The 17,110-nt window shown below is 35.2% G+C and overlaps 1 protein-coding gene across 2 annotated transcripts; it reads left to right on the forward strand.

Moving 5' to 3' along the window:
* Positions 1-2,069: 2,069 nt before the first annotated feature.
* Positions 2,070-15,344, forward strand: si:ch211-132b12.1. 2 transcript variants are annotated; one of them, XR_012393518.1, is made up of 14 exons: positions 2,070-2,307; positions 2,397-2,531; positions 2,852-2,992; positions 3,968-4,055; positions 4,210-4,342; positions 4,544-4,678; positions 7,845-7,948; positions 8,092-8,216; positions 8,304-8,416; positions 9,028-10,516; positions 11,060-11,162; positions 11,247-11,347; positions 11,639-11,809; positions 15,021-15,344. XR_012393518.1 is itself a non-coding variant. In NM_001083064.1 (14 exons), exons 1-14 carry the CDS (start codon positions 2,169-2,171, stop codon positions 15,153-15,155), a joined length of 1,761 nt encoding a protein of 586 aa, NP_001076533.1. In that variant the 5' UTR covers positions 2,149-2,168; the 3' UTR covers positions 15,156-15,311. The 2 variants fall into 2 exon arrangements, 1 of the variants encoding a protein (NP_001076533.1); NM_001083064.1 differs by having other exon boundaries at positions 2,149-2,307; positions 10,379-10,516; positions 15,021-15,311.
* Positions 15,345-17,110: the final 1,766 nt, after the last annotated feature.

Consider the following 17,110-nt stretch of genomic DNA (forward strand, 5'->3'; position numbering starts at 1 on the left):
CCAACCAGACCTCCCTAGAAAACAAACATGCTTCCTTTGATATTATGTTGTTTGTTTTGGTTTATACTTGGTCACAATAGTTTCCAATGCAAAACAGCATACTCAAAATTGAATCGAAATTCAATTGTTTACCTCTTATATGTATATATATATATATATATATATATATATATATATATATATATATATATATATATATATATATATATATATATATAGTTTGATTTGATTATATATGATTGATTATATAGTTTGATTTGATTTGATTACTGTGCTCAAATTGCTTCTTTTACTCAAATGGATTAAGTGCACGGTGCTCACTTGGATTATTTTTTGAACCTAAATGGTTTGTTGCAATTGGTTTCCTCAAATGGTTTGAGTTACCTTAACTTTTTGGTTTTTACAGTGTATACAGTTGAAGTCAGAGTTATTAGCCCCCCTTTAATTTTTCAAAAATATTTCTCAAATGATGTTTAACAGAGCGAAGAAATTCACAGTATGATAATATTTTTTCTTCTGGAGAAAGTCTCATTTGTTTTATTTCAGCTAGAGTAAAAGTTGTTTTATTTTTTAAAAAACCATTTTAGGGTCAAAATTATTAGCCTCTTTAAGCTATATTTTCCTATATATAGCTTCCTATATATAGCTTCCTACTATAGAACAAACCATCGTTATACAATAACTTGCCTAATTACTCTAACTTGCCTAGTCAACCCAATTAACCTAGTAAATGTCCCTTTAAGCTGTATAGAAGTGTCTTGAAAAATATCTAGTAAAACATTATTTACTGTCATCAAGATAAAATAAACCAGTTATTAGAAATGAGTTAATAAAACTATTATGTTTAGAAATCCCTCCGTTAAACAGAATTTGGGGAAAGAAATAAACAAGGGGCTAATAATAATTCATGGGGGCTAATAATCCTGACTTCAACTGTATACACACACACACACACACACATATATATATATATATATATATATATATATATATATATATATATATATATATATATATATATATATATACATACATACATACATACATACATACATACATACATACATATTATGAAATGCCATTCAGGAAATTTTGAGTATATGGAACGGAATGAAAGTCTGAATATATTGAATGGAACTTGAATATATTGAATGAAAGTCTGAATATATGGATTAAAGTCTGAATATATAAACTTAATATCTAAATATATGGAATGAAAGTCTGAATATATTAAATGAAAGTCTGAATATATTGAATGAAACTTGAATATATTATATATTGAATGAAACTTGAATATATTGAATGAAAGTCTGAATATTTTGAATGAAAGTCTAAATATATTGAATGAAATTTGAATGTATTGAATGAAAGTCTGAACATTTTAAATGAAAGTCTGAACATACTGAATAAAAGTCTAAATATATTGAATGAAAGTCTGAATATATGGAATAAAAATCTGAATATATTGAATGAAACGAATAAACTTTCATTCAATATATTCAAGGTTCATTCAATATATTCAGACTTTCACTCCATATATTCAAGTGTCATTCAAATTAAATTCATTTATTATAATTTTTTTAATATTCAGGCCTTTTAGTATGCTAATCATGGAAAGGACTACATAATACAAAGTGCAAACTTCAATCAACTTGGTTTTTTTCTGATTAAGATTAAAATGTGTATGTGTTGTAAGTATTTGCAGCATGTTTTTATGTTGTGATACTGCAGTGCGTTTGCTATCAAACCAATGATGTCTTCTTAATTTGCTGGAGTATTTTTTTCTTTCCTGATTTCACGTGTTTTCTTAAGTTACACTGTGTTAAGCTTTCTCAGCAACTGTAAATTATGCCTTTGCTTGCTGCATTAATGTCTTCATGAAATGGATGCTATATTTTACATATTGAGCGATCAATTATATCAGTCACTTTTGTTTTTGTTTTTTCAAGTTTAACCTGCTCATTAGATAAAATAATATATATTTTTTATCAGACCAAAAAAGATTATTTACACAGTCCTTTCTTTAAAAAAAACTAGTTAGCTGGGGAGGATCTGTCAATAAATAGCTTGAGACATTTGTACTTACTTCTGACTAACTTGAATGTAGTACAACAACCGCCATTACAGAATTTGCACAGCCTGGAAGCGTGTGAAAATTACAACACAGCATGGAAAGAATAAATGGAGAAATAGAGGAACGAGGCTACTGGGGCAGTAAAATGGAGTTTCTTCTGGCTGTGGCAGGAAATGTGGTTGGACTGGGTAATGTGTGGAGGTTTCCTTACCTCTGCTACAAGTATGGAGGAGGTATGACAAGCAGCAGTTTAAGATCTATACACTGATGCACTCATAAGTGCCACTTTAATCATTGCATTGTTGAACTGGTGTGTTCTCAGGGGCATTCCTAATACCCTACCTGGTGTTTGTGGTGACCTGTGGGGTGCCTCTGTTTTTGCTGGAGATGGCTATGGGACAGTACACTCAGCAAGGGGGTGTTACGTGCTGGCATCGCCTCTGTCCACTTGCTGAGGGTCAGAGTTGTAGAAATGTCTCGTTTTGAAATATTTAATTTTTAAAATTCTGTTTGTTAATCTTTTAACATGCCGTGCGGTTGAATATGCATGTTGTGGTGGCATTTATTTTATTAGCTATTTTCCTTTTGAAAACGTATATAATGATTTAGCAAAGCTTCACTAAATAAAAACTCTAGGAAGAAACCATTTGGTTTAATAAATAATCAGTGGAAAAAGACAAAACTCAAAGTGCATCGTCAAAACCACATTTGCATTTTACTGTAGTGGGTGAATAATCTTTTAATTGTGGATTTCAGACAGTCTGTTTCTCTTGTCAGGCATTGGATATGGAGGACAACTGATTCTGCTGTACAGCTGCATGTATTATATCGTCATTCTGGCCTGGGCGCTTTTCTACCTAATTTTCTCATTTAAATCCCAATTGCCATGGGCCACCTGTGACAACACCTGGAACACAGGTGATCATCCTACATTAATGATGATACAGTAATATTATTACATTAACTCTCTACTGCATGGTGTTCCCATATGGCAACATGACATTTATGTTCATTTCCTTTAAGACCAGCGTTCAATTTTTGTTGTTGTTGTTGTTGTTGGAGAGACCTTAGTTTAGCCAATGATGTGCTTTGGTTAAGTTACATGACATGCAGTGTTTTCTGACAAACTAACATTCATTGTAAGTAGTTGCCAAATGCAAATGAAAACATCAATACAAACAAAAGACCTACTCATGTCAGATTCACAAAAAAATCTGAAACGTCAGCTCTAGTAAGTTATGATGACATATTCACAACTCAAAAAAGTTTTTTATCATATTCGTTTTCTGTAAATGGATCAAATGCATGTGTTGCCAAATGGCAAGACTGTGCAATATTGCGATAGGTTAGCTAGCTAGCAAGGTCAGCTGTGATCTTTTAAGCTGTAGCAATAACATCATGAATGCTAGTAATATAATGTTGAATAGTCATATGTTAATAGAATTTGCATTATGAATAAAATAAAATTTTAATGGCAATAGTTTTGATTAGATATAAATACAGGGAACAGTCTAATAGTCAGGACCATCATCTTCTTCTTTGTTTGGTGCAAGAAGAAAAAGACTGGCTCTTTCTGCAGATAAAAGTAAGGATGAGATGGGTTTTAACAAAATTATTAATTATAAGGAAAGTTATAAAATAGAAAATTCTCAATTACATTCACTATTGAACATTGTTGCCATATGGAAACATATCATAAAGTACCTTAAAAAAATTCCCTAAACTTTTTACAGCACTTCAAGTAATGCCATTCTAAGAAAAACAGTCTTTTTTAATATAAAGATCCATCATAACGTGTGCAGTAAAGCCTTAACATTATACCTTAATAAATTCATAAAGAACAAGTGCTAGCTTCTAAAACAAATAAATAAAATCCATTTTTTTCTGTTTTAGATGACTGCATAAATCTTGTCACAAAGAATCTGACCATCAACCGGACATCTCTGATAAATTCAACGCCGGCGGCTACTGAGTTCTGGGAGTGAATAAATAAGACATTGTTTTTTTGTTTTTTTTTTGCAATAACATTTTGCCTTTGCAAACTTCATATAAATAAATCAATGAAATAAAATTTAAATGATTATTCTATACATATTAAATTTTAAAAAGCTGCTTTTTTATATGTGTCATCACAGACGCAGAGTTCTGTCTCTCTCTGGGGGTATTGAGGACATTGGTAAGATCAACTGGGAGATACTTCTGTGTCTCATTGCAATGTGGATCATATGTTATTTCTGTGTCTGGAAAGGAGTCAAATCTACAGGCAAGGTGTGCAAGAATGTTGCTTTACATGTGTCTATTAGTATTTAAAATCTTATTATTGCTATTTTTACTGATGAAAAAAATATGTATAATGTATAATACATTTCAGCTATGTGGCAGAAGAACAACTGAAAACCTTGATATAGTTATAACGCTTTTGTTTTTGCCATGGCATTAACAGATTTTTTTTTTATTTTGAGCCTGTAGGTGGTGTATTTCACAGCTACATTTCCTTACGTGATGCTGCTTGTGTTGTTGATTCGTGGGTTGACTCTTCCTGGAGCTCTTCAGGGGGTTGTGTTTTATCTGTACCCTGAACCGGCCCGTCTTGCTGATCCACAGGTAACTCCACATAACAAGACACTGACTGTGTCATATTTTAATGTACTAATACAGTATACTGCTACAGTCAGGTCTATAAATATTGGGGTATTGAGACAATTCTAATATTGTTGGCTTTATACACCAACATAATAGATTTGAAATTAAACAAACAAGACGTGCTTTAACGGCAAACTGTCATGAATTTGAGAGTATTTAAATCTAAATCAGGTGAATGGTGTAGGAATGACAACAGTTTGCATATGTGCCTCCCACTTGTTAAGGGACCAAAAGTAATGGGACAGAATAATTATCATAAATCAAACTTTCACGTTTTAATACTTGGTTGGAAATCCTTTGCAGTCGATTGCAGCCTGAAGTCTGAAATACACAGACATCACCAGACGCTGAGTTTCATCCCCTCGTGATGCTCTACCAGGCCTCTCATGCAACTATCATCAGATCCAGCTTGTTTTTGGGGCATTTTTCCTTTATTTTTTGTCTTTAGCAAGTGAAATGCATGTTCAATCGGATTAAGGTTAGGGGATTGAGTTAGCCATTGCATAGCATTTCATTTCTTTCTCTTCAAAAACCCTTTGGCTGCTTTTGCAGTATGCATTGGGTCCATCTGCTCTGTGAAGAGCCATCCAATGAGTTCTGAAGCATTTGGCTTAATATGAGCAGAAAATATTGCCTGAAACACTTCAGAATTCATTCTGCTGCTTTTGTCAGCAGTCACATCATCAATAAATACAAGAGAACCAGTTCCGTTGGCAGCCATACATGCCCACGCCATGACATTACCACCACCATGCTTCACTGCTTAGGATCATGAGCAGTTATTTTCCTTCTCCGTACTCCTCTCTTCTCATCACTCTGGTACAAGCTGATCTTAGTCTCAACTGTCCATAGAATGCTGTTCCAGGTCTGAAGGGTTGTTTTATTTTTCAGCCTAATGATGGCTGGCTTGACTGATAGTGATAGCTCTTTGGATCTTATCTTGAGAGTTGACAGCAACAGATTCTAAATGCAAATAGCATACTTGAAATGAACTCTGGAGCTTTTATCTGCTCATTGTAATTTGGATAATGAAGGAAAACGCACACCTGACCATGGAACAGCCAGCCTGATCTCACGAGGAAACGTAAGTATTTTACGTTTTGTCAGTTAAGTGGCTGACTCGTACAAATTCAGACGAGTTCAGTCATACGAAAATGTAAGATTTTAAAAAGGAGGCGTGGCACCCAACCCCACCCCTAACCCCAACCGTCATTGGGTGATGAGCAAATCGTACTAAATTTTACGAATTAGATCATACGAATTAATACGAATAAGCCACTAAATCAAAAAGTCACGAATTGTTGTGAGATTGTGTTGGAACAGCTGAAAAGTCAGTTGTCCCATTATTTTGGCCCCTTAACAAGGGGGAGGCACATGTGCAAACTGTTGTAATTCCTACAGCGTTTATCTGATTTGGATGTAAATCCAAAACCCTCAAATTAAAGCTTGCAGTCTGCAGTTAATGCACATATTATTATTTAATTTCAAATCCATTGTGTTAGTGTATAGAGCCAAACATTTTAGAATTGTGTCGATGTCCCAATATTTATCGACCTGACTATTAACTGCATTGTTTTTGTTAAAAACACAACGTAATTGAATATATTTTCTAGCTCTATTACAGGGTTAGTTCACCCAAAAATTTAAATTCTGTTATTTATTACTCACCCTCATGTTGTTCCAATCTACTGAGACCTTCTCTCGTCTTTAGAACACAAATTAAGACATATTAATTAAAATTTGGGTCCCACTTTATATTAAGTGGCCCTAACTACTATGTACTTACATCAAAAAATAAATACAATGTACTTACTGTGTTAATAATGTATTTGAGAACACTTGTGGTGCTTTTGAGTTGGGATAGAGGTTGGGTTATGAACAGGTTTGGTGGCATGGTTAGGTTTAAGGGTGGGTTAAGGTGTAAGGGATGGTCAACAGTGTATTTACAAATGCAATTACAAAAGTTAACTACAGATGTAACTACATACAGGTATTTAATCAAGCATAAGTACACAGTAAATACATGTATTTACACAATAAATACATTGTAACAAACTATTATTTCCTATGTAAGTACATATTAGTTAAGGCCACTGTATATAAGGTTGGCCTAAAATTTGATATCTCCCTGATACTCCATAGACAGCAATGGTCCCTAGACAAAGCGCAGAAAAGAAACCAAAACTATTATCGAAACCATTCCATATGACATTAGTGGTTAACTGTAATCATACAAATCTCCAAGACTAGTGCTTCAAAAAAAACTTCACTTTATATAATAAAAAAATCTACCTGTAAAGCCACAGTACTGTTCAAAGTTTTAGGCACTTGTGTAAAAATGCTGTAAAATGTGGATGCTCTCAAAAATAATGCATAAATACATTTTATTTATGAATTAACTTGTTCATTTTATCATTCATTTTTCTTCATCTTAGTCCCTTTATTCATCAGGTGGAATATGTTTTACGCAGTGGATGCCCATCCAGTGCTGGGAAAATATTAATTAACTTATATTAATTAAATCAAATGAACATTTGGTTTGACCACACTTTACATTTAAAACAATTGCCCATAGTTTTTCAGGTAGCTTTGCCGGTAAGTTTTTTAAAGCATCTTCTAGATCAGGGTGTCAAACTCGATTACTGGGGGGCCGCAGCTCTGCATAGTTTAGTTAGAACCCTACTTCAACACACTTACCTGTAGGATTTAAACAAGACTGAAGGACTAAATTATTTTGATCAGGTGTGTGTAAATAGGGTTGGAACTAAACTGTACAGAGCTGCGGCCCTTCAGGAACTGAGTTTGTCACCTGTGTTATAGATGTTACAAACGTTCTAGATTTAGTCTGTCTCAGTTTGTTCTGTTTCTTTATGTCATTACAGACAGACTGGATGATGATCAGATCTCTGTGTGGAGCACTGGGTGTTGTTAGACTCCTTGTGCACTTGATATTTCCAAATGGCGTGCTACAGAGAACTAAATAAATTTATTTTAAGTTTTTTTAAAACTTTAAACTTTTTTTTTTTTAGTTTGGATTTCGATGAATTGTTGCCATCAATGAAGGGTCTTAGATGTCATCCAAATATCTTATTTGTGTATGCTAAAAACTAAGGTTTTGTGTATGCAGGTTTGGTTGGAGGCCGGAACTCAGATCTTATTTTCCTACAGCGTGTCTGTCGGCAGTATCACCGTTTTAGCCAGCTACAATAAATACCACAACAACTGTTACAGGTTAGTACTAGTGCTTTCAATACAATTAGATTACCAAAAAAATGACATTTAAATGAGTGTGTGTGTGTGTGTGTGTGTGTGTGTGTGTGTGTGTGTGTGTGTGTGTGTGTGTGTGTGTGTGTGTGTGTGTGTGTGTGCATCAGGGACTGCTTGGGGCTTTGCCTTCTTAACAGTGTCACCAGTTTTGTGGCTGGTTTTGCTGTGTTCACAGTCTTGGGCTTCATGGCCCAGGAACAGGGTGTCCCCATTGAAGAGGTAGCAGAGTCAGGTACTCCAACATTTCATAAAAACACAGAACATATTATAAGACATCTAAAAGTATGAACTGAAACATATCACACTTTTTCTGTATCAGGTCCCGGACTAGCATTCATTGCTTATCCCCAGGCTGTAGCTATGATGCCCTTCCCTCAGTTGTGGGCTGTTTGTTTCTTCATCATGATTATTTTACTAGGCCTAGATACACAGGTAATTTTAAACTAACACATGTACAACAAAACAATAGATATATTTACAATAGGAATATTTATTTTTTCATGATGCATACTATTTACTTAATATTACTTAAATCTATGATTATAACTTATGCAGTGTATATTAGGGTATTGCCAAAAATTATACAGTGGTGTGGAAAAGTGTTTGTCCCTTACTGATTTCTTTTTTATTTTTTGCATGTTTGTCACTCTTTAAAGTTTCAGATAATTGAACCATTTTAAATATTATGAAAAGACACGTCATGCAGTTTTTAAATTAAGGGTTTCATTATTAAGAGAAAATCAGATGGAAAACTACATCGCATTGTGTAAAAATAGTTTTCCCCAGACTTAATAACAGTTTGGATTACACTTGGGTTACAGCAACAACTGCAATCAAACATTTAATAACTTGCAATGAGTCTGTTACAGCACTGTGAAGGAGTTTTGGGGAATTCATCTTTGCAGAATTGTTGTAATTCAACCACATTGAAGGGTTTTTGAGCATGAACCTCCTTTTTTAGGGTCATGCCACAGCATCTCAATTGTATTCAGATTAGGGATTTGACTAAGACACTTCAAAGTGTTCATATTGTTTGTCTTTAGCTATTCAGAAGTGGATTTCTGGTGTGCTTTGGATCATTGCCCTGCTGCAGAAGCGAAGTTCATTTCAGCTTAAAGTCACTAACAGATGTCTTCCAGGTCCTGAAGCAACAAAAAAGCCCCAAACCATCCTTCTACCACCACCACATTTTACTGTTGGTAGGATGTTCATTTTCTGAAATGTGGTGCTAATTTTATGGCACACATAATGGGACACAGCCCACAGAGTATGTTCATCAAGATTTTTTATGGCTAAACTGAGATGAGCCGTTATGCTATTTTTACTCAGTGGTTTTTATCTTTGAACTCTGCCATGCAAACCATTTTTGCCCAGTCTCTTTGTTATGGTGGAGTCATGAACACTCATTTCACCAGCATGGACCACGCCACACTTTGAGCTAAACATTATTGTAGGGATGAAGGGGATGGTAAGAGAACAGTGGGATGAATGGGAAGAGAAGAGAATAAACAGTAAACAGGTAGGTAGGTTGATCAGGCATCCTACGATGATGCCCAGAGACTCAGAGTGGGGGTACAATCTCTGTAATATTTTGTAGAGTGATTTGACCGTTCGATTCAACCTAGGAGTGAAGAGAGGGTTATAGGATTGTGAATGGGAAGCGAGAGGGAGGGTTGGTTCAAAAGAACAAAAAGAACAGTGGTACAGAGCTGGTCTGCCTTAAATACGTTTTAAATACGTAGGTGATTGGTTAAGGAGACAAAGTGAGGGGTTGGTTCAACGCTAAACCTTTGTTAACAAGTTAACTCCATATTAACTGAGTCAAGTGAGACCTGCAGTTATTTGGATGCTGTCAGGGGGGTTTGTAACCTCTTGTGATAATTTTGGTCTGTCTGCCAATCCTGGGAAGGTTATCCACTGTTCCATATAACAAAAACCTTAAATAATACTACAAACCTTAATTTAAAAACTGCATACTGTGGTTACGTGTGCTATCTTTAACTAATATGTAAATTTGTTTGTTGACAAACACCACTTTTTCACACCACTTTACCTGTGCAAAATAAGATGTAATTTTGTAGTCCATTATCCAAAATGTTTTGTAGTCCATTAAAAAATGTCAAAAAGGTTAGTAGAAATAGCAAGCCCAAATTTCATTCATGCTGCTACCCACATTAATACAATACAGAATATACATCTCCAATGATTGGGAAGTACACATTTTAAAGAAATTCAAAATCGAATGTAGTACCAATGCAAGCTGTATGCGATTTCGGATGCAGCTCATGTACCTTGATGCAGGTCATTTTTGCATAACTTATTTGCAACATTGAAATACCTGTCATCATACTGACCAACATGATGTTGCAAACTTGTCTGAATTTTCCATCAAAGTTTGTTTCAATGGAAGCTGTTGTGACGTCAGTGATGGACATGTTTCCGGTGGTTCTCCGCAGAGAAGGACGGCGAGAAATCTTACTCCTGTTCTTTTGTCTCACTTGCTTCTTTGGCCAATTCATCATGGTTACAGAGGTTAGAAGCGTGCGTGTGTGTGTGTGTGTGTGTGTGTGTGTGTGTGTGTGTGTGTGTGTGTGTGTGTGTGTGTGTGTGTGTGTGTGTGTGTGTGTGTGTGTGTGTGTGTTAAAAAGAGAAAGAGGGAGGCAGAGAGTTAAAAAACAGGATAATTGTTTATTTAGATTTATGCAGATATAAAATGCCAGAAGGGAGGAGAGGATTGTAAATCCACTCCTTCACTATCCCTTTAAAAAAGTAGGCAATGACAGTTTTATATAGTATTAATAATAAAATAAAATTATCCTACAATAAAAATACCCCAGCTATGCATAGACAACAACACATTTCTTTTTCCTAATTCAAACTGTGCTGTTTTTCAAAATTATTTTTTTAAGTTATTTTATTTTATTCATAGTTTATAGTAACTTATTTATGTTTTAACTGACCAAACATATATATATTTAAACTTTGCAAAAACTCTCCAAGAACTGTAAGACTTTGTGTTGTCTTTTACTAAGGCCATGTTGCTTTTAATCTGTAATGTTGTATCATGACCTGCAGGGGGGGATGTACGTATTCCAGTTGTTTGACTACTACGCCTGTAATGGAACCTGTCTTCTGTTCCTGTCTGTGTTTGAGTCTCTGACCATGGGATGGATATTTGGTGTGTTTCTCATAACAAACTGTCAACAAAATACATGCTCACAATGCCATAAAACATTGAAGCTAAAAACTTTTCACACCACAGGTGCTGATAGACTGTTTGATATAATTGAAGACATGACAAAGTCACGACCTAACTACATTTTCATGCTGTGCTGGAAATATCTGACTCCTCTTGTGTCCTTGGTGAGTAGTTCTGCACTTCACTCATTGGTTTGGGTCTGTTTTGACTGATCCTTGAGATATTTATTAAGCCTAAAGTATAATTCCATAAACAACAGTTCAAATACCTATATATATATATATATATATATATATATATATATATATATATATATATATATATATATATATATATATATATATATATATATATATATATATATATATAAGCGTTTATAAAATGACCCCCACAGTTAAACTTAATTTTTTTTTCTCCCTTTTCACCATTTTCTCTTGTATTCTGTTTAAACTCAGGTGTGTTTTGTCTGCTCTATGGTGGAGTACCAGCCTCTGACTTTTAACCGCTGGTATGTGTTCCCAGACTGGGCATATGTACTGGGCTGGTTACTGGCTCTGTCATCCATTGTGCTTGTGCCTGGATGGGCACTGGGCCGACTGTGCTCTGAAAAGGGGAGTTTAAAACAGGTTAGGATGTTTATCTTTGACTTTTGAAAAAAATAAACCAGCTACTAAGACATTGGTTCTCAATCCTAGTTCTTGCGGCCCCTCGCTATGCATGTTTATATGGACACCAATACTCTGATTTTTATGTGATTAACACAATACTCTGATTAAGAGTCTCCTATGTAAACTGAGATTTTTGATGACCTTAATTCAATTGAAGCCATAATTGAATTAAACACAAATGGAATTAAGACATGTGGAGTATTCCTATTTTAGTCATATTATTGAAGGGCAGTACAGACATGTACAGAAAACACCTTAATCAAACTATTACCACTGTTTATGACTTGGATAGTCCATACACACATGACTGTTTAACATTATCCTCTGCACCTACTGAGCCAGTCCAGGACACACACATCTCTGAGTGCACACATACACACAGTGAAATTCTGAAGTCTCATCACATCTGCTATCATCATTACCAAACACCTTTTCTAAAATGCTGAAATTTTCTTTAAATTCAGTATAAAGTTCCATGAAAATAACCCTCTTCCACAAGTTCTTCATACTCTCATTTATTACCTCAGAGTTTGTCATGAGAGCATAAATAAATTGTTGCTGAATGAAAGTGAAATTGCCGAATTGCAATTAAAGTAAAAAAATGAAACACCTGAAATTACATAAAACTTAGGAAGAAACATTGAATAACATGGTGACACAACGTTAATTGATCTATTTGCTATAACGTAAAACAGGAACATTCTTACAGCAACTCCTATAAACCCCTTAATCATATTATTGCCTTATTTACATTAAGGTAAATAATTTGATTACTAATGTCCATGTACAACCCCAAATCAAAAAAAGTTGGGACCGTATGGAAATCGCAAATAAAAAACAAAATAGTGATTTCCAAATTAACTTTTACTTGTATTTCATTGTAGACAACATGAACACAAAAAATTTCATGTTTTGTCCAGTCGACTCCATTTCATTTGTAAACATCCTTTTTTGTTAATCAGACCTGCGACACATTCCAAAAAAATTGGGACAGGAGCCATTTAGGGCTAGTAATCAGGTAAACTGGTTAAATAATGATGTGATTTAAAACAGGTGATGTCAACAGGTGATTGTAATTATAATTTGGTACAAAAGCAGCAAGGTCTAGTCCTTTAGGAGCAAAGATGGGATGAGGATCACGAGTTGACCATCTATCTATCATTCATTTATTCATTCATTCATTCATTCATTCATTCATTCATTCATTCATTCATTTTCTTGTCGGCTTAGCCCCTTTATTAATCCGGGGTCACCACAGTGGAATGAACCGCCAAATTATCCAGCAAGTTTTTATGCAGCGGATGCCCTTCCAGCCGCAACACATCTATGGGAAACATATACACACACACTGAAACACACATTCATACACTACGGACAATTTAGCCTACCCAATTCACCTGCACTGCATGTCTTTGGACTGTGGGGGAACCCAGAGCACCCGGAGGAAACCCACGTGAACGCAGAGAGAACATGCAAACTCCACACAGAAACGCCAACTGAGCCGAGGATCGAACCAGCAACCCAGCGACCTTTTTGCTGTGAGGCGAACGTGCTACCCACTGTGCCACTGCGTTGCCCATTACCATTAAATATATGAGAAAATTTTTGAACTGTCTAAAAACAATGTTCCTCAAAGAAAGATGACGAAGACAGAATCTTCGACAAAGATGAAGATAACATTTGGATATTTTACCTTCAACAGTGCATAACATAATTAAAAGATTCAAAGAATCTGATTTTCAGTGCAAAGAACAAGGGCTTAAGTCTAAGCTGATCCCTCAACCGGCACTGCATCACGAATTGTCAATCATCTATGAGCGATATCACCACATGGCTCTACTACTTTGACAAACCTTTGCCAAGTACCAAAATATGTAGTTACATCCACAAATGCCAATGAAAACTGTACTGTGTCAAAAGGAAACACTATGTTAACAGTGTCCAGACGTGCTGTTGACTTCTCAGGGCTCAGAGCAGTGGCGGATTTAGGCATGGGCAATGTGGGCGATCACCCAGGGCAGCATCTTGCTTGTGGCGGCATATAGTTCGATTATGACCCTAATCATATTCAATTAATCAAAAATCGCTGTTTACATGTTTAACTCTTAATCTAAGTATTGTCATAATTGCTATAAATCTAATTATTGGTGCCCATGTAAATATACTCAGTGTCAGTGTCTTTTTAAGCTCCGGTCACACTGGACTTGTCTCCCGATAGACTTAAGTTTTGCAGGTTGCTGCAGTGCAAAGTTCAAGCTTAGTGATCTCTGACCTGCGAAATCGAATCGCTTGACTCGCTTGAGGATCAAAACATGACCTTTCTGGACAAAAATTAAAAAACATGTAGCAAATCTCTCGCTTTTTTAATGTCTAATCATCATGTTTAATCTCGCCCCTTTTCGCAGTGCCGTACAACAGAATTTTGCACACAAAAGTTTAGTGTTTAGAGCTCTCTTCTAATGGGCTTGTTATCTAAATTAGGTGTGCTAAATAGTACATGTAGAAGTAGGGGGATAAAGCGCAGGATTGAGAATCGCTGCTATCCAAGACATTGCCTTGGATAAAAACCATGGCTGTTTTTCAATTCCAAGAATGCAGAGAACGAACTTGTATTCTTGTGAAGACCGGTCTTGCCAGGCACGAAACCATGAGAACAGAGAACGCATCCTGTGAGAAATGAGATGCTGCGTTCTTCCTGATGGTCACATGACCTTCACACATTTTAAATGGAAAACTATTTAGACATTACAGCATTCATAAAGTGATTTGTTGTTTTTCTCCTTTTCAAAATTTATACTATGCATAAACACATTATAAATGTATGTCGCACAATATAAATAACCAGATTTTAATACGAATTTCAGCAAACAAACACCCTTAATGTGTTTATTCCTTTATTAAGATGTCCATGGTAATGTTTATATTCACCATTTCATTTAGTGAAACTCTTGAGGTAAATAAGTTATATCTCTGAACTTTAATAATAAATCTACATGAAATGCTACGCTTCCCACCTCCAGACCTCTGAAGAACGCATATTGAGAAACAGCCACTGATTAAATCCATATCTAACTACAGGATTTAACTACCATATAGAGAAAATCAATCTAGTTGACTTTCACGTTTAAGTAATAATTACCTAAAACCTTGTGTTTGTCTGTCTTCACAGCGCTGGCGCCGTTTGTGCAGTGCTGATAAAGACCTTCCACTCACCTGTAAACAACGAGCTCAATTAAAGGAAACGGCTTTCATGACAGAAATGGAAGACTTAGTTAGGGCAAGCACAGAGCAACATGAAATCTGAGAATGGTCATTATTTTGCAGTCGGTCCTTTCATTACTATTTTAGTAAATAGCCACTAAGATTTAATACAAAGCTGCAGAAACAAAGTATGTCCTAAACCAAACAAGTTGTTTTAGACAAACTGTCTATTTCTCGTCTCTGTTCTTTAATACACCCCAATAAAAACTACTAAGTAGAAAATGTCCCACTATTCTTTGTTAGTCCTTGTATTGTTCTAGTAACTGAATAACTCTGGAATGATTATTTCAGGTCAAAGGGGGTATCAGGGATGTTAAAAAGTGATTTGTGGATTACTGGAGACGCGACCATCTGATGTTTGATTTGGTGAACGGGTTCAACAGGTCCACCTTGAAGATCCAGTTTAAAATAATAATTCATTCCAGAATCGGCCATTACTAGTTTGTGTGTGTGTGTGTGTGTGTGTGTGTGTGTGTGTGTGTGTGTGTGTGTGTGTGTGTGTGTGTGTGTGTGTGTGTGTGTGTGTGTGTGTGTGTGTGTGTGTGTGTGTGCGTGTGTGTGTGTGTGTGTGTGTGGAGTGTAAAAGTTGTTAAACCCAAATTACAAAGTTGTACCATATACACACTCCATACATATGCACACATGTCTTTGGCATGAAAGGTGAGTGACATTACCACTGAGCTATTGGAGATAGATGAAAACAGCCATGTATATGCACACAGCAATGTTCACACACGATAAACTCCATGCATATACACACATGATACACTTCATACATAAGCACACATGATACATTCCATACATATATACACTATACATGTACATACTGCATACATTCAATACATATACACACGAAATACATTCAATACATATACACTCTTGGTACATTCCATACACATACACAATACACTCCATACATATGCACATATTATACACATACACTCCATACATATGCACACTTCATACACTCCACACATATACAAACATGATACAATATATACATATGCACACAAAACACTCTATAGATATGCATACATATACACACATGATACATTTCATACACATAATAAGCACACATGATACATTTTATACATATATGATACACTTTATACATTCCGAACAATAATACTTTATACATAAGTACTTCATACATATAGACATGATACAGTCCTGTCAGTGTCTGGGATAGAACCTGGGTCTCAGGCATGAAAGGTGACTGATATTACCACTAAGCTACTGGAGGTTAATGAACACAGCAATGTTTACACACATTATACACATACACACATGATACACTATATACATTGTATACATATGCACACAATACACTCTATACATACCTTACATATGCACATATGATATATTCGATACATATACACACTATACATATACACACGATACATTCTATATATGTGCACACATAACACATTCCATACATATGCACACATTATACATTCCATACATATACACATGATACATTCCCTACATATGCACACAATACATTCCATACATACATTAAACAAGTATACACACTTGACACATATAGACATAATACACTCCTGTCAGTGTCTGGGATAGAACCTGATACCCTCCATGCATATTGACACATGATACATACCTTACATAAGCACAGATGATACATTCTATACATGTACACACTCCATCCATTCAATACAAATATTGTACATATACACTCATGATAAATTTCATACATATACACACATGATACATACAGTATACACAGATTATACATTCTATAGGCATGAACACTGTATACATTCCACACAGAAACACAAAATACATATGCATATACATGATCAGTCCTGTCAGTGTCTGGGATAGAACCCAGGTCTCTGGCATGATATATACACATACACACGATACACTCCATACATATACAAACATGATACGCTATATACATTGTATACAAATAAACCCTATACATATCTTACATATGCACATATGATATATTTGATACATATACACACTATACATATA

Source organism: Danio rerio, chromosome 18 (genome assembly GCF_049306965.1).
Source record: "Danio rerio strain Tuebingen ecotype United States chromosome 18, GRCz12tu, whole genome shotgun sequence".
NCBI lineage: Eukaryota > Metazoa > Chordata > Actinopteri > Cypriniformes > Danionidae > Danio > Danio rerio.